This window comes from Tachypleus tridentatus, chromosome 8, assembly GCF_004210375.1.
Source record: "Tachypleus tridentatus isolate NWPU-2018 chromosome 8, ASM421037v1, whole genome shotgun sequence".
Taxonomy (NCBI): domain Eukaryota; kingdom Metazoa; phylum Arthropoda; class Merostomata; order Xiphosura; family Limulidae; genus Tachypleus; species Tachypleus tridentatus.
The window spans coordinates 99,972,447-99,994,576 of record NC_134832.1 but is presented as its reverse complement, the minus strand read 5'-3'; the positions used below and the strand labels follow the sequence as shown (position 1 = coordinate 99,994,576).

The window sequence follows — 22,130 nt, the reverse complement described above, 5'->3', positions numbered from 1 at the left end:
TTTTGATCAATGTAGTGAGCAAAGTATAGATAGCCAATTATGCAACTTTGTGTCTAACAACAAACAGATAAGAATCGTAAAAGTTTTATTTAGATTCTTAGGATGATGTTAAAATTATAATACATGTGGCATTAAGTCACTTCAAGTGAAGTGTGACTATTTGTTATATTTGCCCTGAATGTTTGATTTCGAGCTAAGGTTCAGAATCTCTTTATGAAATTTTTATAATATGTTTGTGTGTTTCTTGGTTGTTTTTCCTTATAGTAAACCATACTAAAAATTCAAAACAGTGTGCTTGAAATATTTAATAGATATTTTTTCCTATTGTTATTTTCATTGGTTTATCAGTTTGTGAACTCAGTCATTGCTTTTAAACCATGCATATACCATCTTATATATGAGATAGGGTGTCCTGAATCATGTAATTATGATCTCATAGTTTTATATATTACATAAAGAATTTTTTTTAATATTATGTATTATGAAAATTCAACAGATTTTTATTGTTTTACTTGCATAGTTTGAAGCTTTCTACACAGACGTCTTGGAAGCAGTAAAACTTGTCTTGGACATGGATCTGCCAGAAAAAGGAATGACTCCAGAAGCCCTTCGACAGATGATAGTTGACATCGCTGAGGAATGCAGCATACTAAAGCAAGACTTGGTGGCTCTAGAGACAATAAAGAAAACTGAGGAAGAAAATACAGAAAAGTTGATGAGCTATGTAACTGATACAGAAGTAATTGAAGCTTAGAACTGTTCTAATAACTTAGAAATCAGTGGCCTAATTTATATGTAATATCAAATATTTAAAATAATTTTTAAATGATACATTTCTAAAGATATGTAAAATGTAGTTGAATGCTAGAATACTGCAGGCTTAATGACAGTATAGAGGAATTTATAAGAAACTGAAGTACATGGATGAAGCTACTTTTAAAAACATGTTGTCAGATTGGTTTGTACTCTACTATTACATAAAAGTGTGAAGTTTGCTGTTCGAACATGTATTCAAGATGCAAGAAAACTGATTGTGTCCAAACATGCCTATCATTCAGTTTTATGTAAAGACTCTTCACATTTCCATGAAACTTTTGTTTTTCATCCATTAATCAATTATAAAAATACTTCTAGCATGGTACTTCCCTCTTCTTATTAAGCCTTTTGATTCTAGTCATGCTGACGACGATTTTGATAATTTGTTTCCTCCCTCGAGTTTTCATGGCTTCACATACCCTGCTTGAGGATCCTGCTTGGCCTTTCTTGGCATTTTTGGATTTTATTTTTCAAGTTGTGATATTTTGTCTATTGTTTTGGACTTGGATTTTATCATGGACTTTTTGGGTCATAATGCCATATTTTCATAGACCCATTTCCTGACTTCTTATTTAAAGACCTTTGTATGGCCCCATCTTTCAGCATTTATGTATTTTACATGATTCAAAAGTCTTTTGAGTCAAGGGTCGGTCTGGTCCAATGACAACCCACCCCTTTTCATTTGGAGGCTTGTTTGTCCCAGTTGCAACTGAGCTTAACACTTATTCCTGTCTCTTGAGCTTCTCTTTCCTATTCGTTCTTTCCATGATGCCACTGTTTGCCATTTTTCATTATGATACATGGTATGCCAATAATAGTTCCAGTGACTACCCACTGGGTAGTCATTGTTTATCAGTGGAGCCCTTTCGTATCTGATGTTTGGGTCTAAAGTATTGTCACAATATTTCATCATATCATTCTTACTCCTTCTCCCTTAACCAGGGATCCCTTGTTGTGCCAGCTTTTTTTCAAGGTGGTCCAAAACCTCATCACACAACAGACTACCAAAAGTGCCTCACTTAGTTTGGTACCCGAAAAGACTGGAGACTGGAGGTTGTTCATTGACTTGTCCCATCCCAAAAAATATATTGACACCCCATGATCCACCATGGACTCCTACCTCACTCTTCAGTAGAAATTTTCTCCAGGCCTGTGGATTACCAACATTGACTCTTCCAATGTTTATTTGCATAGATCCATCTATGAGTGTTCTTGTTCTTATCTATAGTTTGGTTGTCATGGGATGGTGTACCAATTTTGTGCCCTACCTTTGAGCTGGCTTTGGTGCCATAAACTTTGCTCCACATCTTCATTCCCTGAGATTGTGCTTTAACATTTACATGGATGCCTGGTTTTCTTCCTGCTCATTCTGAATGGAAGTCTGTCTGGAGAAGTTCGTCTTTTATCCTACACAGTAATTCATTCATTTGGATGTTTTTTCAACACCTATCACAGTCAGACCCAACTCTCTCCTCTCTGGCTTTGTTCTATAGAATTGATCATTTGGAATGCCCTGTCTGCTTCTCCATTTTCTGTTTGTGAGGTTCATCACTTTGGGGAATGTGGTCTTTAATGACTCCTCTCATACCAGTCTGTTGGACCCTAATGCAGTCCATTCAATAGGTCTTTCATGACCAATAGAACCTTGCTTGGGATCCTTTGGATTCTCCCATTACTCTTCCTTCCTATGTTATGGTTGCTGGATAAGTCTCATACTCAGTAGGCATTTTGCTTTCTTCTCCTTTGCTGGATTTACATCTGTTCTTGGATGCATAGATTGACTAATGGGTGGCTTTAGGTTGTGAATGAATATTCTCTTCATATCAACATCTTCAAACTCCTTTCTGTTCATTGGGCTTTGGATAATTTTTTGCCATCTCCAGGATTCATTTGGCCATGATCCATTCTGGCCATTCAACAGTGGTGGTTATTATCATTCACCAAGGGGGTATCCATTTGAGATCCCTATATTTTCTCACGTTGAATATTCTCTATTGGGCCCATGATCATCACATTTGTTTGATGGAGTGTCATGTACCACATGTTTTCAACCTTGTAATGAATTGTCTATCTTCACCAGGCCTGGTTTACCTAATGGATCAATCCTTTCATTCTCCCTATTTTCAGTGGTTATGCAATCTGTGTGGTACTCCTCATACTGATGCATTTGCCACATCCCTCAGTCATTATTTACCTTTGTTTTTGTCCCTTTTATCACATTGTCGAGCTTTGACTAGAGATGAGTTCTGCCATGATTGATCAAACATGTTCTTTTATGTTTATCCACACATCCATACCCTTCATCCAGGAGCGTAGATCCTGGGGGGATGGGGGTATACACCCCCTTCATTTTAGGTGGGGGATATGGTGCATACAATCACCCCCTACAGTTTAGTCTATTGAATTGTTTTATTGCATCACAGGCCTACAAATTGTGTGTTTGTTATTGTGATTCTCGTGTTTTTACCAATCGATTTACTACTTAGGCCTAGATGTAGGCTTTTTCAGTAGCTGAAATGTACACCTTTAATATAAGCATGCTTCTAAGCTTTTCGATCTAAGCGATAGTTCATAAGTATCAGTCAGTTGGCCTAAGTATACATGCAAGTATCATGGCAACAAGATTACTCTGTGACTGCATATTTACAGCTTTCAGGTTCACGTAATCAGAGATTACCAATTTGCAAATTGAATAGTCCACATAAGTGGTTGCAAAGATCATCCCCCCCATTGGGTGTAAAAAATCTACGCCCCTGGCTTAATCAGTTAGTCTTCTTCATCCATACCACTCCATACATATTCATTCTGATTGCTCCTTACCGGCCTACTTGACCTTGTTACTCCAGTTACAGTTGTTCTCTCCTGTCCTTTTTTCCTTATTCTCCAAACTCCTTCATCAACTTCAGTCGTCATTTTTGCATCTCACACTTCACATATTCCCACCTGACTTTTGTTCAGTTCCTGGCAAAAAGATCTGTTTTTCTAAAATTAGGTGGCATTTCATATAGCTTAATCCTTTCATTCATTATCCATTGTTGTGTATCAGCAGAATCAATGTTTTTCACACCTGGGCTCTGGCTCATAGGAACTTTTAGCCTCTCTTCAAATAGTTTCTGGTGTCTCCAAGTTTTTTTCATGGATTTTTGAGAAGAAGTCTTCAGTTTCCTCGATATTTTGGAATCGGGTAGCTTTATCCCATACTTTTAATTTTCCTTATTACTACAGGGTTTTTCTTTCTCTGATGCTGATCTTCTTGGTCCATTCTTTCCGTATACATCAGCCCTCTGAGAGTTCATTACTTCTGAATAGGAACATCAATGTTATACTCCATTCTTTTACTTTATATTCATTTGAGCCTGTTGCTGTGGGCAGCATTGGTCAGATATATTTCTACCCACATCACTAGCAGAGTGTACACCCATTATACCTTCTCCTTTATTTGGATCCTTCCTTCTTTCTCTTTCAAGACCTTGGAAGCTCCTGACAATAACTCCTCCTTTCATCCCATTTCCATTTTTTTTATTTCTCATCCTGATTTGAAGAGACTTTTATGCTCACTGCCTGCTTTTTATTGTTATATTGTCCACATGGCTTCCTTCAGAGGCTCTTCCCATTCATTTCTAGTTATTTATTCCCTGACAAACCTCTTTTTCTCTGGATCTTTATCTCTTTTCCTTTATCAGTTGGATTCATTGTTTAATCCAGTTGGCTTATTCCTCTTTATCCCCTTTCCAACATACGTTATTCAGTGCTACTTCCCATCAAATTCACCACCTCATTTTTTTCCATACTTTTCGTCTCAGTTTGTCTTTGAAGGAGATTCTACAGCTGGGTATGTGTATCACCCCTCAGATGTTCACTCCCATTATTTCCATGATATTACAGTGTCTGCATCCTTAGGGCATTGCTTATCACCTATCATTTTATTTCAAATTTTGGTGCAACGATGACACTAAGTAAGTCTTTATTAATGCTTTCTTTAATGTCAGACGCCTTTGCTTTGTATTCCATCTAGTTGATCCCACTCTGTGGTGAGTGGTGCATGACTAGTTATTTTTTCTACACAAATCCACACTGTATGCCATGTTGATTTGCATGCTTTTTCTATGGCTCTGCACACTCACCTTTCAGATGGGGCATTTCACAAGATTACTGGAGTGTTAATAACCTCATGATGTATGCTTCATAAATAGGCCAATCCCAGAATAAATCATCTGTAGATGATCTTGGTAAATCAGAGAGGATATCTGCCCCTCCCAGTCATGGCTTTGTTGAATAACTCAGTTTTATCAGCTTTTCAAAATAAGGTTTTGTGATCACCCATTGTACTGTTTTGGGTGTAGTAGTCCCTCCAAACTCGCTAATGCCGTTTTTTTTCTCCTTCTTTCAGTAAAGTATGGGAGTCCTTACCATTTACCAGTTTCCAGCCACTGGGGTGATTGACCATTTTACCATGAATGCATCTTCCTGGATGTGTTCCAAATAAATGGCTATAATCATTATTCAGTTCAGAGTATGATGGTGGTGTTCTGCTGATATAGAAGGTATACCAATTTATGTTACGTACAACAGAGTGAGACATCTCAATGTACTTCACCCTAAAATTGGGTGCCTTCATCCTGCTCTCATGCAGCTGTCAGTACACTGCGGGCTAGTTTTAGATAGAGTGAACCAACAGTATAAGTTCTTGCAATAGTTGAGGGTTGTCCATCTTCCTCCATATATTCTTTCCTTTCTGTTACAAGCCACAGGGGCATACTTAAGTTGTTTCCATCTCTATCCTGGGCATTTCCTCATTTTCTCATGTGATTGGGATATTGACCTTTGGATGTTTCAGACCAAGCTCGTGGTTACGGGAGTTTATTGCATACAATGGACTCCCCTTGGATACCAGATGCCACATTTCTGAATCTCTGGCTCAATGCCACTCCTGTGTCATGCCCTGGAGTCAATTGTTCCCTCACTTCTGCAATGTTAAGGCTGTAGGTGAAGGCAGTATGATCCTCGTCCTTCCATCATTTCGAGGTTGGTACCTAGTGAGGAGGTTTTTGATGTAGTTGACTTATTGAGTACTTTCTGTTATGCCTTAGTTATTCTACACCATGAGATGCATTTATTTTTGCACACTTTACTTCTGTGAGATTGAGATATTTATTTATCTGATTGGGATCACTTTCTTGACTTATACACTCCCATTTGGATGTACTCCCTTTCTTATACGTCATTTTTGCTCATAAGTGTTCATGGTGAGAAGATATCTAGTTCAGAGGTAGTGGGGTGCCTCTCCTCAACTCACCTGATCTGTTTCTCTCATATATCAGAGGCATATTTTGGATGCTATTAGGTGTGTATGTCTGTTCTACCCTTTCACCAGCCCTTCTCTTTTTCATTGTGGGATCTAGCTAATCTTGTGAGAGAAGGAAAGTACTGTATTGGAAGTTACAATTTTTTGAAACTCTAAATGTATTTCCAATAGGTACCTCTCTCCTTCCCACAATTTTCCCATGCATACATATACCAAATTTCAAAGTGATGGTGTATAATGGCATATAAAGAGAGTCATATGCATATTGTTTTGGTGGTGCTGTCCTACTGGTAAAGAGATGATGCATGTTGATTTGCATGAGAGACATGTTAGAGTATTTAATTACAATAGGGGATGCAGAGAGGTTGTGGCATGTGTTATACGAAGTTTACATGTAGAGTGCAGCAGAAAACAAGAAAAGCTAATCTTGTGAGCAGAAGGAATAACCTATCAAAATTATAACTTTCATTCAATTCTACATTTTCATTGTGGTGTAATTACTTCAGTGTATTTACTCCTGGCATTTTTAGATATGTGCATATACAGTGCACCCATGTACATGCATATCAAATGAAGATAAAGTTAACTACTTTCTATGCTTGGTAAAGAAAAGATAAAGGAATTTGTGATGACAAGAAACCCACTTGAAGTACCAGGACAGCTGGTATGGGTATTAACACTTTTAGTAATGAAGTAGGGAACAATGTTTCAACCCTCTTAGGTCATCTTCAGGTTGAAACTTTGTTTGTAAAACTTTGCTTTATTAGTAAAAGTGTTAATACCCATATCAACCATTTTGAAATACAAAAGATGAGGGAGTTCAGATTTTTCTTTCTTTCATTTTATTCATTTATTTTTTTAAGAAGGACTACATCAATTTCAAAGTTATAGTACTTTTCAAACGACATCAAGAATATTTCCATTCAGCATTCTATAACTTTACAACCTTTTTCATATTTTGAGATAGATATAAAACATTCACAGACATTTGTTTAATTAATAACATTAATGCAAAACATAAGCAAATGTAGGATATCTCTTGGGAAGATGTTTATAGTTATTCTTCCAGTTAATATGACAGTCAACAAATTTGAGTTTTGTAAACAATTTAAACTATAAAAATTGATAAATCTGTAATTTTCAAAAGCTACATATTATTAATATAGTTAGATAGTTGGATTATTATTTCTATCTGAACTTATCAGTGTATGATTCAGAAATTTTTATGATGGTTCAAAGAATATATACAAATAATTCCTTTATCATGTGAATCTTCATTCTATTCTGTATCAAACGACTTTTGTGCATAAATCGTAATTTATGTAGCAATGTTCAGCTTTTTATTAAATAATACCATGGTGAGTTTTGTATTATATCATAAAGGTTACATTGGAAAAAGAAGGACGCAGTGTTGCTACCTTAAGAGCAGCTATATATCACATGGATGTAGTAGTTTCTGTTGCTAACCCTCTTGGACTTGGGGATACCATCTTGGACATTTACAAAGGCCAGCTGAAGTGGTTGGAAAAGCTAGAAACTCAGCTATTGACATCTGGTTTAATGGATGATAATGATCCAACAGGTAAGAAAGACAGCCTTCATAAACAATGTTATAGTATGTTATAATTAGACATGTTTTGAGGAAGTAAGTATATATGTATCTATATCTGTTAAATATCACAACCATCACTTATTTTGTTGGCTCATTGCTTAACCCTTTTTCTGCATTGTGTCACAGAGCATGTTATTATATATGTTTGTATATATACGCATTGTAGAATCTGCAGGATATAGTTATCTTTTTCTATATCTCTGCATAGAGGTATTTACATATAATGTATCTAGAGGAATTCTTAAGTATTTGAGTGGTTATATGTCATGCAGATCACAAGACAAAATTATGTAACTATCATGTATTGGTAATATGTTTTTATAGAAGTTCTGGGATAAATCTTGAGACTTCTTTGACAATTACTGCTTGACTTCTACTGCTGTCTATTATCAATAAACTTTAGAAAAATGGAGGATCAACTGTGCTTTTAGTTGTATATGAAACTTTCCCCGTATCATTCCATACAAACCACAGCAGTAAACATTTGAGAAATTCCAGTATTTTTCCCATTTAAGTTTTTGAATATTAGATGTCTGTAAAGTGTGAACTTCATGTCGTAGGTGTATTAAGGTGAATGTTGAGGGTTGCACTGGACAACAAAGAATTTGATACTTGAAAGTGATTTAAGGTAATTTGATTGCGTTTATTTTAAGAATGCAGTCACAATTTTTCCACTGTCTTTAAATTTTAAGTTATTTTAATATCTCAGATTTTTAGCAGCACTGTATGAGATGCCATACAATCAATACAATATATTTATGCTGTGAAATTAAGTTTAGTTGGACAGTTTAATGGATAAAAGGTGTACATTTTTTATTTGTGTAAAATTCCAAATATGTTGTTCCCTGCCAGGAATGTTAGATGCCTCTAACTTACTCAGGTTGTCACTCTGCTTTGCTGAGCACACAGTCAAAACAAAGTCCATTCTTCATTCTTGCATCATACCTGTAATATAATCAAATTCATCAAAATTATTGTGTTTAAAACCTTTTAAACTCAAGTTCTGTGAAGTAAATTCTTTTATATTTTTTAGAATATCATTTAAAATGCTGGCCATCACCAGTTCAAGTAAAATCTGAAAATGCAAAAATTCACTCAAACATTTTCAACTACATTTGTGTGAAATGTATTAGTTTCACGAAGGAAAAATGTTACATACAAGGTATAGGTTGCTTAATACTACTACTTTAGGTGTAAAATTGGTGACCAAGAAAAACGTTGAGCTCCAAATGTGTGTTGTAAAGATTTTACAGCTAACTTAATAAAATAGCTGAATAAGAATACAGCAAATATGCCATGCGCAATTCTCAGGATGTGAGCCCACAGATAATCTAACTCACTATTATTTTCACTTGATTAATGTTTTTGGATATTCAGGCAAAATTAAACAATACATTAAATAACCTGATATTGCATCAGCAATGACACCAGTATCTTACGTAATGGTCTTCCAGTGCCACATCGATCAATGAAATTGGAAACATAAGTTATCCTGTAAAGAAGACAATGAATAATTATTATCTAGTATTTATATTCCAGTAACACCTCAACGTAAGCTGCCTCATCTGATTAAATAACAAGAGTTAAATGATCTAGTTCATGATTTCTCTATCAAAGCAGCATGTGGAACTTCAAGGCTCTTATTTACAGCAATGGAATATATTAGTTCCAGGAACAGGATTTTCAGATTTACCCAAGTTGCCACCAAAGGCTTATTTCTCACTACAGCATGCAAGATATTTTATGTTTGTGTACCAATATTGAAACACTAATAGACGAATTAAGTTCTGAATGTCATCCTCTAGAATGGATACTTTTTATCATCTCATTCATAGTTAGTCTGATAGCTGTACTTTCGCACAATGGGAACATTAAGTTGTGAATTCCTGTTGCTCACATTGTGAACATGAAAGAAACTTGTCAAAGTATGCAGATTATATATTCTTAAATGCAATTTTTGACACAATATCTTATTTTCTTTCAGAAAAAAATTTCTTGACTGCCTTCTCTTTGCAGAAAGTTTCTGCTTGCCAGTAGCCTTAATTCTTCCACTTATCTCTGCATACATGCAAATAATTACACAGCAACTGTTCCTCCAATAAGCATGCAACACTACCCCTATCATTACTAGTGGTCTTTCTAATCTTGCAGCTGTTAGCTACTTCTTGATTGGCAGTCTTATTGAATAGATGTGTTTATGTTCATGGTTTGATTTACTTACCCACAAGTTTTTACTTTCTTAATTTTTTTTACTTATTTACCTATTATTATTTACCATTTTCTTTCCCTTTTCTATAGAGTTACAAATTGTTTTGTTTTTCTTCTATTTCAATTTTATGAGTTATGTACTCACAGTTTCAAGTGGTTACGACTACAACTGATGTTACTACTGCAGTAGAGTTATGAAATACTTCTAACAGGTTGTAATGGTAATTCTAGGCCAATAAAGGAGGATTATGGTCCATAATGAGTTGACCAATTTCATGCAAAAATCAGAACAAACTACTGATTATCCCATCAAACCTACTCAGGGATTTGGTGATCAGGAAGTTTGGAATTTGGATAGCCTTTTTCCTATTCTTAAGTATTCCTCACAGTTGCATGTCATTTTGAGGGATTTGCTCATACCTCTTTCCACTTTGGAAGAATTGATTATTCACATATGTTATATATGTTATGTTATGTTCTGTCCTTTTTTTTCATTTGCTATTATTCCATCCTTTCTTTTCTTTGGAACAAGTCTTTAGGGCATTATTTCGTGTTTCTTTCCCTGAAAATTGGGGTTCATGCAAGTTATTTTGAGGAGAGTTTGCATTTGAGGGACATTATGCCTTCACCCCATTTACTGAGAATGATTATGTTTTGTGTTATCATCAGTTTAATTTTTCTTATTTGAATTCAAAATGTTTGGTGTCACTTCTTCCTTAGTGGGGACTAAATCTCAATAAACTGATTACTTTTTCATTTATTACTCTGATCATCTTTCTTAGGTCAGAGATGGTGGTAGCTAGACATCTTCAGTTTTCCCATGTTTGTAGGTCCTTGGCAATGAATCAATGAGTTATGACAATCATTTCATTAAGTCTGGTCCTCTACTTATATTCACCTGCCCATTTGTCACAATTCTTTTTCCTTTCCTCCTTCTCAGGATCCAATACTTTGCCTGCCTTATCAATTCTATGGATTTTCATTCGTGCCATTATGTGGATGATCAGTTACTTCTTGCCTTCTTACAAGTCAACTTAGTCCAACATCTCCAATTTCTCCTTCTCCTACTGCATGAGACATTCTCTTTTAGGTGTGTGGGCTTCTCTCAAAGCTCTCATTCTTCTCTGTCACATCCTCATACTTAAGTATCAGTAGGTTCTGATAGTCTTTGCTTAGTTTAGTGTCTTGTTTAGAATCCCTTAGATACCCCTTTCATCCTTCCTTTTTCCTTACACATCAATTTCAATAGTAATTGGATCAGAACAATACTACCATAGGTGTTTTTCTTCTTTCTCCTTGTCCAGAATGTCTCTTTCAATAGATGCTTTTCATTTTGGTTGATGGTGTATCTTGCTACTCAGTTGGCTTTTTGGGGCCAGTTGGTTATAATCCACTCCAACAATTCTATGGTAGTCTCTTTCATCACCAGGCAAGGAGCACGTGGTTAACATACCTCTGTTTTCACACATTCAATCTTCTGTATTGGGTCCACTGCCACCACATGATTTTGCTGGCATGTCATCATCTAGGTGCCCAGAATCTAGCCAGGATTAGTTATTTTGTCCTGATAAGATTCTCTCTGTGGAGTAGTTGTAATACTCATGTTTTATGGGTTTTGTATGCTCTCTGTGGTGTTCTAGGTTTGGACACTTTTGCTATTCTTCTGAATTTAACACTTCCTTGATTTTTATCTCATGTTCTTCAGCCTATGGAAGAAGAAGTCTGTGCTCTCAATCAGGATTGGAAGGGTTGGTACCTATATGCTTATCCTCCTATTCTTATCCTCTCCTTTGTCCTTGCTATACTTTAGACCACTCTATGTCATGTTCTGCTTGTGACTCAGTATGGACTGTGAGATATAAACATCTACTTGTATGTTTGCCATGCGTGGTGACTTGTGAAGGGGAGAAGAGGATTCTGTTGGTTGAGAGGTCTAACCCTAACACACCACTTAGGCTTTGAATTCCTCTAGATGAGCAACCTTGGGATGGCATCCCTCAGGGTCAGTTGGCTGGTCCTTTTGGGGTAGGGTCAACCATGTACCAGTGTTGGATATTCTTAATGGGTGTTGTGGACATTCTATCTGATGCTGGTGTTTTGGTATAGTACTCATGAAACCCTGGCATTGCTCCAGTGTTCTTGTTTGGCACTGTAATGCATCCCTTCATAGGGCTCCAAGGTGGTTGGGGTGAGTGGGCACCAAAATTTTCTTTCTTTATTATGGATCCCCCAAACAAAAATTTAAATAAAATAGTGAAAAACAGTCCATAGGTAGATGACCATGTCTTAAAGATTCTGAGCAGCAATCTTCAACCTCTGTAACATTTATACTGCATTTTCTTATACTACATTCTCTTTCAGACAAACCTTTAGGGTAAATGTCTCCTTTTTTTATTCAGAATGGACTTGCTGGCTCTCCTAAGCCTGTCAAAAAGCTTCACTTTTGTGACATATTGGTGGAAACATGTGCTCCTAAACACAGTGAACTCCTCTTACATTTGAAGGTGATTGGGGATATACTCATTGAGGTAACTCCTCATGCTACTTTGAATTCATCATGAAGAGTTATTGTTGAGAGAGATTTGAGGAACGTCTCCAAATCAGAGATCCTTGCTGGTTTCTCCACCCAAGGAATTTCTGCAGTGAGTTGTATCTCCACTTGCAAAGATGGAATTATGATGCCAACCAATGTTCTAATTTTCATATTTACATCACCATGTTCATCTGCACCTTCAAGGCAGGTTACCTTAATTGCAAGGTTCCTTAACATGTGCTCATTGCAGGGCAAGGACCACAATGCCTATGAGTGTGAAACAGACCCTCATTGCATTAATTGTAATGGCTCCTACCCATCATACTTTCATTCTTACCATAAGTGGTTGGAAAAAAAGAGGTACAGCGTTTGAAAACAGTTCAAACATTACTCACTTTGAGGCTTGAAAGTTACTGTCCACCACTTTACTTCAGGCATATGCTGTTGCTCATTGGTGCTACAGTGGGAATGCAGACAGATCAAACCATATGAAAAGTCTTTTGACTCTCATGGTTAAGAAAGTTGATGAATCAATGTCAACACCCATGTCTGTCCCTACCATTCATTCCAGCAAACTCCCAGATCCATCCATTTGGTTCTGAGCATGGGCATTACCACAGGTACATCTTCTTCTTTGGTTCCAAGATTCAAAACAATCATTTTTCATGCCCTCAGTTGCTGGAATCTTCTTCCAACGACAGAGACCTGCCCAATCGACCCAGGACAATATCCATGGAGGTCAATAGACCTCTCTCAAATAAAAAATAAAGAAAAAATGTGGTCGAAAACAGAAGGGCTCTCCACCCAGTTCGTCTTCACATAATTAAAAAGGGCCACTTTGATACAGTGAAACTGTCGAGGTTTACTTTCTAATCTGGATGACATCAAAGCACTGATTGTTTCCTACCATCCTAATGCCTTTTCTTACAGGAAAGATTTCTGAAACCTGCCAATACAGTCACCTTTGAGCAGTTTTATTTGTACAGAAATGACAGGTTGTGTTATGGACGAACACATGGAGGGGTAGCACTCTTGGTCGATCAACATGTGCCCACCCTGTCTTTTTCACTCGATACACCCTTATCTTACCATTCAAGGGTTGGATCCATGCTACTTGGCAGTCGACTTGGAGTAAGCAACGTGAAAACAAGCTTTTCCAGATAAAACCTTCTATTGGACTTTGGCCTTCTTGTTTCTGTAAGGATTGGAAAGATGAAGTTGCCCTAACTAGACTATGCATTGGTCACAGGTGTTTTTAACTAATCTTTTTCTTTTATCTAGGACTGATGCACCAGTGTGTGGTCTGTGTAATGCTTAGGTCACAATACCCCACATTTTACTGTCATGTCATCATTATGACTCTCAAATACAGCACTATTTTAGACATGTTTTGTCCCAAGGTTTATCCCTAACTCTGGACAGTGTCATTGGCAATGGTGACACTGTCCACCTTATAGATGTTTTTAGTTTTCTAAAGGCCATTAGCATTTTTAATGAGATTTAAGTTTTTAATTCATAAATTAGACTATTTTTAACATGATTCATTTTTAGAAATTAAAGTAAAATTGATTTGATACAAAATCCTTCCTGGGATCCTTTATTGCCATTTCCAACTTGCTAATCTTCTTTGCCTCAACAGGGCTCTCTGGTACATGATACAAACTGTGCTCTACCATCCTTTATTGGCTAATCTTCTTTGCCTCAACAGGGCTCTCTGGTACAAGATACAAACTGTGCTCTACCATGGTTCCAGAGTCTGTTTGTTTATTCCATGGAAATCTCACTTCTCCTGTGACTTTTTTTTCCATTATTACCCTTAGAGATTGAATTTACCAGCTCATTTGTCTGGCATTTTTTAATATTTTTTCTGATATTTGTCACGTTTTTCATGTTTTCTTCCTACCTGATTCATCATCTTACCATGTCCCTAGAAGCACATTTCCATCTTCTCTTGTTATGACAGTTTGTCTCTGGATGGTAAGTACTCCATTTGTTTACTTTTTCTCCATAGGGGCTCTTATTGCATGTTTGAATCCTGTTCTGTGGCAAGTGTTGCCTGCTCAGGTATATTTAGTCTTAAATCTGCACTGTATAACCTGTGATTGTATACCATGCAAGATGGTTGTGATGTTGAGGCTCTTCCAACTGCATACCTGATGCGTAATTCCTCATGCTGCCAAATATTGGCTTATTGACTCTATCAATGTGTTGTCTATGCTTTCAAAGTACAATTTCATAATACATATCCAACTCATATTACACCCACTGTTAAGGTAAAGTGTTCTGCAGGACCACTCATATGCATACCTCTAGATTTTTTGTTTCATAAATATGTTCATTCTGGACCATACACTCTTGGACTAACACGCGTAAAGCAGGTAGAAATTTCTGCCATCTCTAATGATTTGCGGAGTCTTATGCTTGTCCTACTTGTGGACTCTCCAATGCACTATTTCTCTCCTTCTTCTTGTGGAGTCCTTGCCACTTATCAGTTTCTATCCTTTGAAGTGGTGGACCATGAAAGCCTGTCCTACTGAATATGCACAATAACACTCAGTTTAGAGTAGAGCAGTGGCATTCTGCTGGTGTAAATAGGGTAGTGCCCTTCTTACTGGAGACATTATGTATAATTTCAGATCAGATGCCACCAAGTGTTGGATGTAGCATTCCACTACATATTGTACTTTGCTCTTTCATTAAAGCACTCTGACCAGTCACTCAAAGTTTTCATGTGTGTTTGAATGATCACCCTTCTCTTACTACAGGCTGGATGATAAATTTAGAGTGTTACCAGGTTTTGGACTGGCTATGCACCCCATATAGCTCTTCATATCATCCAGTGGAAGTCAGTTCCTGATGGTTCTGGTGTTGGTAGAGGCTAAACAAGACACATGATTTCCTTTAGGTGTAAGGTTAGTTACCCTCCTCTTACTATGAAAAGCACACCTAGCTGAGAAATGGTGTAATCTGCCATAGATGTTTTGTTTTTGTTTCCATGTTGCACTCCATAGTTATCCCTCAGGTGATTCCTCAAGGATATCATTTTTTTCCATGTCCCTCCACCTGTTCAGTGTAGGATTATAGCTTTTTTTGAGAGGAGGTTAACATTTTCTTAGACTAAAAATATATTTCTGACAGATACTTTTCTTCATTCACATTTTCCAACCATCCTCCACACTTTTGGTGTGGTTTGGTGTGTTTTGACTAATCTTGAAGCTGTTAACTGCTTCAAAATAGAGAAGGCACTAGTTACGATAGGGGTAGTGTTGCACTTCTATTGGTGGAGTTTTTATGCATGAACAGTTGCATGTTAGTGTGCAGAGATAAATGAGAATATCAAGGTTAATGGTGAGCAAAGAAATTATGCTAATAGAGGGCAGTATAAGTCAAGAAAGCTTTTTTGTGAAGGGATAAGTTTATATTTGAAATACATTTTCAGTTTAAGAATATGTTAACCTTCAATGAATAAATGAAGGTATTAAAGAAGTTATTGTTTTCATGATATATAAAAATATTTTGAATAAATCTTTTATTTATAACTTGAAAACTAATGGTGATCAGTAACTATCAACATGATTTTGAGGTCAGTATTGTCAAATTGTTAAGAAAGGTTTAATTTTTAATGGCAGAGAAGAAATATTTTTGTTGCTTAGTGTTGTGCACATGATACAGAAAATGTAATCTGTATGACTGTTGGAAATTTTAAAAGTGAGAATTGTGTTTGTGTTTTGATCTTCTATACATTTCATTAATTACTCATTATTGCCATATATATACATATAAAATGGTTCTTCACTTTGTATTTTGTTTGTTGCATGCCAGGAATAATGGGATATCTTCAGAGAACTGCTAGAAAGTGGATGAACACAGAAGAAACAGAATTTGGTAAGGCCACTGTTTTACAAAACACTTCTTCTGAAATGACTAGCTTTTACACATCAACTTTTGTGCAACCTCAAGCTAATGAAAGTGAAGACAGTGATGAGAAAGATGTAATAACTGTAAAACAGTGTTCTATGAATGAACAGAATAAAAATAGTGACACTGCTGAAGGTGCATCCAGTCAGTCTTATGTTTTGGAACCAGAAATAGAGCAGTTTGATAAAGATCTTGGACAGCAGTTGGGACAAACCATTGAAATTAGAGAAGATGATAAGGCTGCTCATACAGAAATTTTAGGTAGTGACACCAACAGTGCTCCAGCAGCTGATGAGTTGTTTTATGGTAGAGAGGTATTAAATCGGTTGTCTTCTTCAGACTCAGACAGCTGTCTAACATTATCAGGTCCTTCCTCTATTGAAAGAGGCAGCAAACAAAAACATTGTGCAGAGGGAAATTCCTCATCTGAAGATGATGATGTTAGTCCAGGTGCTAAGGCAGCACAAGAAATTTTCTTCTCATTAGAAAATGCTGGATGGCAAAATGTTGATGATGATATATTAGCAATTATAAAAAATAAGGAACCTCATACAACTGGGGAATCAGATTCAAAGAAAGAGATAAATACTGAGCCACTACAAGTACATGAGAAAGCCAGAGTTGTTATTTTAGAAGATGTAAAAGCAGAAAATGTGGAAAGTGATGTCATACATAAAAAGCAAGAAAAAGAATCTGGTGAAAACAACATGTTGAATAGTGTGGAAAATAAAGATTTACCTGCTTTTCATAAAGAAAGTCATGATAAGAATAATGAATTGTTTGAAATACAAGTAAGTCAGAAACGTGTGAATTATGGCTTAGATTCAGGAGATAAGAATATTGAATTTTTTAATGAAGATAAAACTGAAGAAAACAGCAATATTAAATTATGGGGAGAAGAAAAGCCTGAGAACAATCAAAATATTGAAATTTTGCAACAAAGTAATACTGAAGAAAATGAAATTAATCAGCCATCTAGAGATGAAAAGTTTGAAAGTGATGAAAAAATTGAAATGCTCGGAGAAGATAAAAGTGCTGATGAAGAAATTAATGAATTGTTTGAAGAAGAAGATAAAAAAAATCTTGAATTGCTTAGAGATGTGGCTAATATATTACCTAGTAAAGAAAAAATTGAAGATAATCAAATACTGTTAGAAGATAATGAATTGCTTGGTGAAGAAAATCTTGAAAAAAATGAAATTTTAAAGAGTAAAATCAAAGAAGCAAGGAAAGATGAATCATTTGGTGAAGTAAATTCTGAAAAATGTGAAGGTATTGAGGTTCTTGAAGAAGATAGGATTAATGAAATATCTGAAGAAAATACCAAAAATGATAGCAATACTGAAACAATTGTAGAAAATAAAATAGACAAAGATGGGATTAAGGAATTATGTAAAGAAAAAAACCTTGGTGAAGAGGAAATTAATAGAATGGTTTCAGCTGATGAAGACAAGTTAAGCGAATTAAATAAAGAAGAAAAACTTGAAAATGTTAATATGCTAGGAGAGGATAGATTTGATAGAAGTGAGATTAATGATGTGTTAGGAGAAGAAAAATCTAAAAATAACCTAAATACTGAGATGCTAAAATATCAAAAAGAAGAGAATAATGAAGAATGTGTAGAGGTAAATTATGATAAAAATGAAGATTTTGTAATCCTTGGAGAAGATAAAAATGAGAAAGATAGAGCTGATGAATTACCTACAAAAGAAAAGGATGGGAAAAGTAAAAACAGTGAAATGTTTAAAGAAGATAAAACTGATAAAAATGGGGTTAAGGAATTATGTAGAGAAGAAAATACCAATAAATATGAAAATACTGGAATACTTACAGTCGATATATCTGTGGAAGACAAGCTTAGTGAATTATGTAAGAAAGAAAAGCTTCAACATGTTAATATGCTAGGAAAGGACAGAATTGATAAAAATAAAATTAATGAAGTATTTTGGAAAGAAAAGTCTGAAAGTAATCAGTATTCTGAAATGTTAAAATATCAAATGGAGGAAGAAGAGAATAATAAAGCATGTGTTGAAGAAAATTCTAACAGAAAGGAAGAAGTTGAAAACCTTGAAGATAAAAATGAGAAAGATAGAACTGATGATTCATCTGTAAAAGAAAATGATGGAAAAGGTAAAATTAGTGAAATGTTTACAGAAGTTAAAACTAAGGAAGATGAAATTTTAAAACACAAAAAGAAATAAACAGAGAAATTCGACTGTTAGAAGAAAATAAGACTAGAAGTGATGATATTATTGAATCATCTAAAGAAGAAAATATTAATCTGCTCAAGAAATGTGAAACTGTGGAAAACAGCTTCAATGAATCATTTGGAGAAGAAGAGATAGAAATAGATAGAGGGATTAAAACACATAGATTAAAAGAGAACATAAATATTACAATGCTTGATGAAGAAAAGTCTCAAAATAATAAGAGCTTTGACATTATTAAAGAAATTGAAGATGAGAATACTGAAAATATTTATTATAAGATTGAAAAAAATGAAAGTGAGAATCCAAATAATAAAAGTTGTAAATTATTTGTAGAAAACAAAACTAAGGAGGATGACAATGGAGAATGTCCTGAAGATTGTGAGACCATTAAAAATGAAATCAATAAATTGCCTGGAGAAGAACATTCTGGAGAATTTGAAAGCAAAGCTCTTGTTAAAAAAGAGATTGAGGTAAATAAGAACAGTATTTTACAGGAGGAAGAAACAGCTGAGAAGGAAGGAATTTATAACGGTCTTACAGAAGATCATAGTGGAAATAATGAAACATGTATTGACAGTCAAGGAGTTAATTTATTTGAAGACACATCTGAAAAAAAAGAATGTATGTTCATTCAGTCATCATTTACAGTTGTAGATGCCAATGAAAATGTACAAGAATTGCAAATGGTTGAAGAAGACATTGGATCAGAATTACAAGAAGAGATTATACTTGAAATAACAAATAATGAACATACCCATATTTCAACAGATGATAATGAAGTTACTTACAGTAAAAATAAAACAGATGAAGTAGAAATAGTTAGTGACGAAAAAACAAAAACTACAAAGCAATTTAACTGTAAGGACAAAATAGATTTCAGTAGAATAGATGATCAAACTTATGAAGATTATGTAGAACAGACTCTGAACGATAAGGATTATTCATATGGAAGCACTGAAAATACATTTTCAGTCAAAGCAAGTGTTAATGATTTAAGTATTTCTGATACTTGTAACTATGAAGGTATTGTAGTCCTAGATCAAAATAATGATGAACCTGCTTCCAAGAGAACATTAGAAAATAAAGAAGATGAAGAACTATCATATAAAAAAGAGCATTGTGAGAGATGTGATGACAAAGACGTATCTGTCACTCAAACTTGTATCTTACAAGAACAGGATAATGTTAAAAGCACAGAATCTACAACACAAGATTGGCCACATGAACATGAAGAGCCTCACTTGACAGAATATAATATACAACAGGATGATATCACTGATGAAAGTGATACACTGCTTGACATTGAAAATTCTACTGAAACCGAAGTTATGGATTTAAAGAAAGATGAAATATTAAAAGTAGTAGGTTCTGGGGAATTACCACCTATTGAGAAAGCCCACGTAGGTCATATTAAGTCATATGAAGGACATTCAGTAGATGCTGTTAAAGAAGGACCCTGTATTAGATCAGTGATAGATCAAGATTGCCCTGCAGATGAAATTAGAGAATCAGAAAGAAATTCTAAAAGTGGTGATCAAACTTTTATCTTTGATGACTTAAAGAGTCTTGAAAGGAGAACAGAAGAGGATGTCAATTTACAGGTCATCAGTGGAGCAGCTGCTAATGATTGTTCAGGCTTAAGTTTCTCCTTGGTTTCAGGAAACAACCAGAGTGTTGGAAAAATTAATCAAGAGACTGTTTCTAATTCTGCCATAATACCAGCAGAAACTGAGTATGCAATAGAACTTGATGAAGAGTTAATTAAAAAGCATTATGAAGATATGAATAGTGAAGACTTGTTAGATCTAAGAGACATGATGAAAGATTTAAGAATTGAAAAGAAACAAGCATCAGTAGAAGAAAAAGATATAATCAAAATAGATACCTACAAGTTAGGAATTAATGCTTTGGAAGAGCCATTTGATGATCAGTCTGTTTACCTTCAACAATATTCAGAAGTTCAAGTTGAAGATAATCTCATTCATCAACAAGATTTAGAGGTTCAAGTTGAAGATCATCCTGTTCATCGAAAAGACTCAGAGGTTCAAGTTGAAAATGAAATCCAGAACTCATTGCAGGAAAGAGTTCAGGAACTTGAGACAGTAAGTGCAGGAGTACAATTTTGATATAGTTAACAATTGCAATTCAGAAAAATACATTTGTGTAGTGGGAAATTAAACTTACTTGTTGTAGAACAAGAAAATGGCAAACTTCCAGTCAGAAGTTAAGAATGTTTCGAGTTTCTTTGTTTTGTACTATTTTGGAGAACAAAAATATTTTAGATATTGAAAGAATACTTAGCAAGGTATAACCATATAAACATGCAAATCTCGTACTACAACACAACTGACATTTTAGGATGTTTGGTGGGTTATTTTTAATACATTTGGTAAAGTCACAAAAAATTTAATTTTACATTAGAAAGATTTTGTGTTGACATACATTACATTACAGCACTTTTTTTTCAATTTTGTAAAATGCATAAATTCTTTCCTCTTTCCCACACCACAGTCTGTAATAAATGCTATACACTTTTATATCAATAAGCATTACATTTTAATTAAACTATACCAAACATGAAATTACTAATGCATGTAAAAGAATCAGAAAAATTGAAAATATATTTTATTTTATATGACAGATATTTAAAATGTATGTATTTATAGACAACTTTATTACAGATATTTAGAGGTATATTGTTGCTTCACATATTATATGTTTCTATCGTTTAATACTCACGTTTTGATAATTTTAATATTATCTTATGTTTGACCAATCTTATCGTAAAATGCCTATTATATTTAGTTCCATTAATACAGTAAAATAATAAGTGTAAATGTGAGTGAAGAATAGGTAAATAGCTTAAAATACCACAATAAGTATTGATTAGTAATTAAGATTATTCTTAAGTAATTAGAAAAATTACAAACTTGACAGAACCTTGGCCTTTTGGTAGAAATTAAAGACTATATGAATATGGGTAATCATCTGGTTGAACAGTTATGATTAGTAGAATCACTTAAGGCTTTGTTACTTTTGCTTTTGTTATTTATCATTCTTTACAGTTTTTGGGATCAGTTCACTTGTAGTCATTGTTATTAAAAAGATATTGACATGCTGAAAAGAATGTAGACATTGGCTAGTACTAGAGTAAGGTAATTAATGGAATTTTATATTGATAAATGGTCAAGTTCATTAATTGATTACATTCAACTAATCAATTATTCTCACATGAGATGTATGAATAAATAAAAATATTGATAATCAGAATCATTAATTTTGATTAGCTGATTATGTTCATGAGCTAGTAATCAAATAAGCTTAACACTCTAGAACCTATCTAAAATAATGAAAAATCATAATTTCATTGTTTTATAAAATGAACAGTAGAAATAATCAAAAACATTAATTTCTGTTGGTTGATTATTTTTTGTATTAATCAGTTTTAATTTCTGATGTGATACAATACTCCTCTCAAATCTAGTTTTCTTCATTAAATGCTGCCTTCTATATGCAAACATCTCCACC

At 34.7% G+C, this 22,130-nt stretch overlaps 2 protein-coding genes across 2 annotated transcripts in view; both read left to right on the top strand.

Moving 5' to 3' along the window:
• The first annotated feature begins 524 nt into the window (after positions 1–524).
• Positions 525–18,593, top strand: LOC143223050 (uncharacterized). Its single transcript, XM_076450442.1, has 3 exons — positions 525–739; positions 7,505–7,703; positions 16,297–18,593. The coding sequence occupies exons 1-3, from the start codon at positions 572–574 to the stop codon at positions 18,591–18,593; spliced, it is 2,664 nt and encodes an 887-aa protein (XP_076306557.1). The 5' UTR covers positions 525–571.
• LOC143223049 (uncharacterized) overlaps positions 18,589–22,130 on the top strand; it is a 41,037-nt gene continuing 37,495 nt past the window's right edge. Inside the window, exon 1 of the mRNA XM_076450441.1 lies at positions 18,589–20,704. Coding sequence (XP_076306556.1) covers positions 18,791–20,704 — 1,914 coding nt within the window. The 5' untranslated portion in view covers positions 18,589–18,790. The remainder of the gene's footprint in view (positions 20,705–22,130) is intronic.

What these genes read in the sequence shown, in the direction of transcription:
- LOC143223050 (XM_076450442.1), top strand. Translation starts at nt 572, where the DNA reads ATGGATCTGCCAGAAAAAGGAATGACTCCAGAAGCCCTTCGACAGATG. An exon ending in GCTATGTAACTGATACAGAA is followed by an intron (nt 740 to 7,504) that starts GTAATTGAAGCT and finishes TATATCATAAAG; the next exon opens with GTTACATTGGAAAAAGAAGG. An exon ending in GGATGATAATGATCCAACAG is followed by an intron (nt 7,704 to 16,296) that starts GTAAGAAAGACA and finishes GTTGCATGCCAG; the next exon opens with GAATAATGGGATATCTTCAG.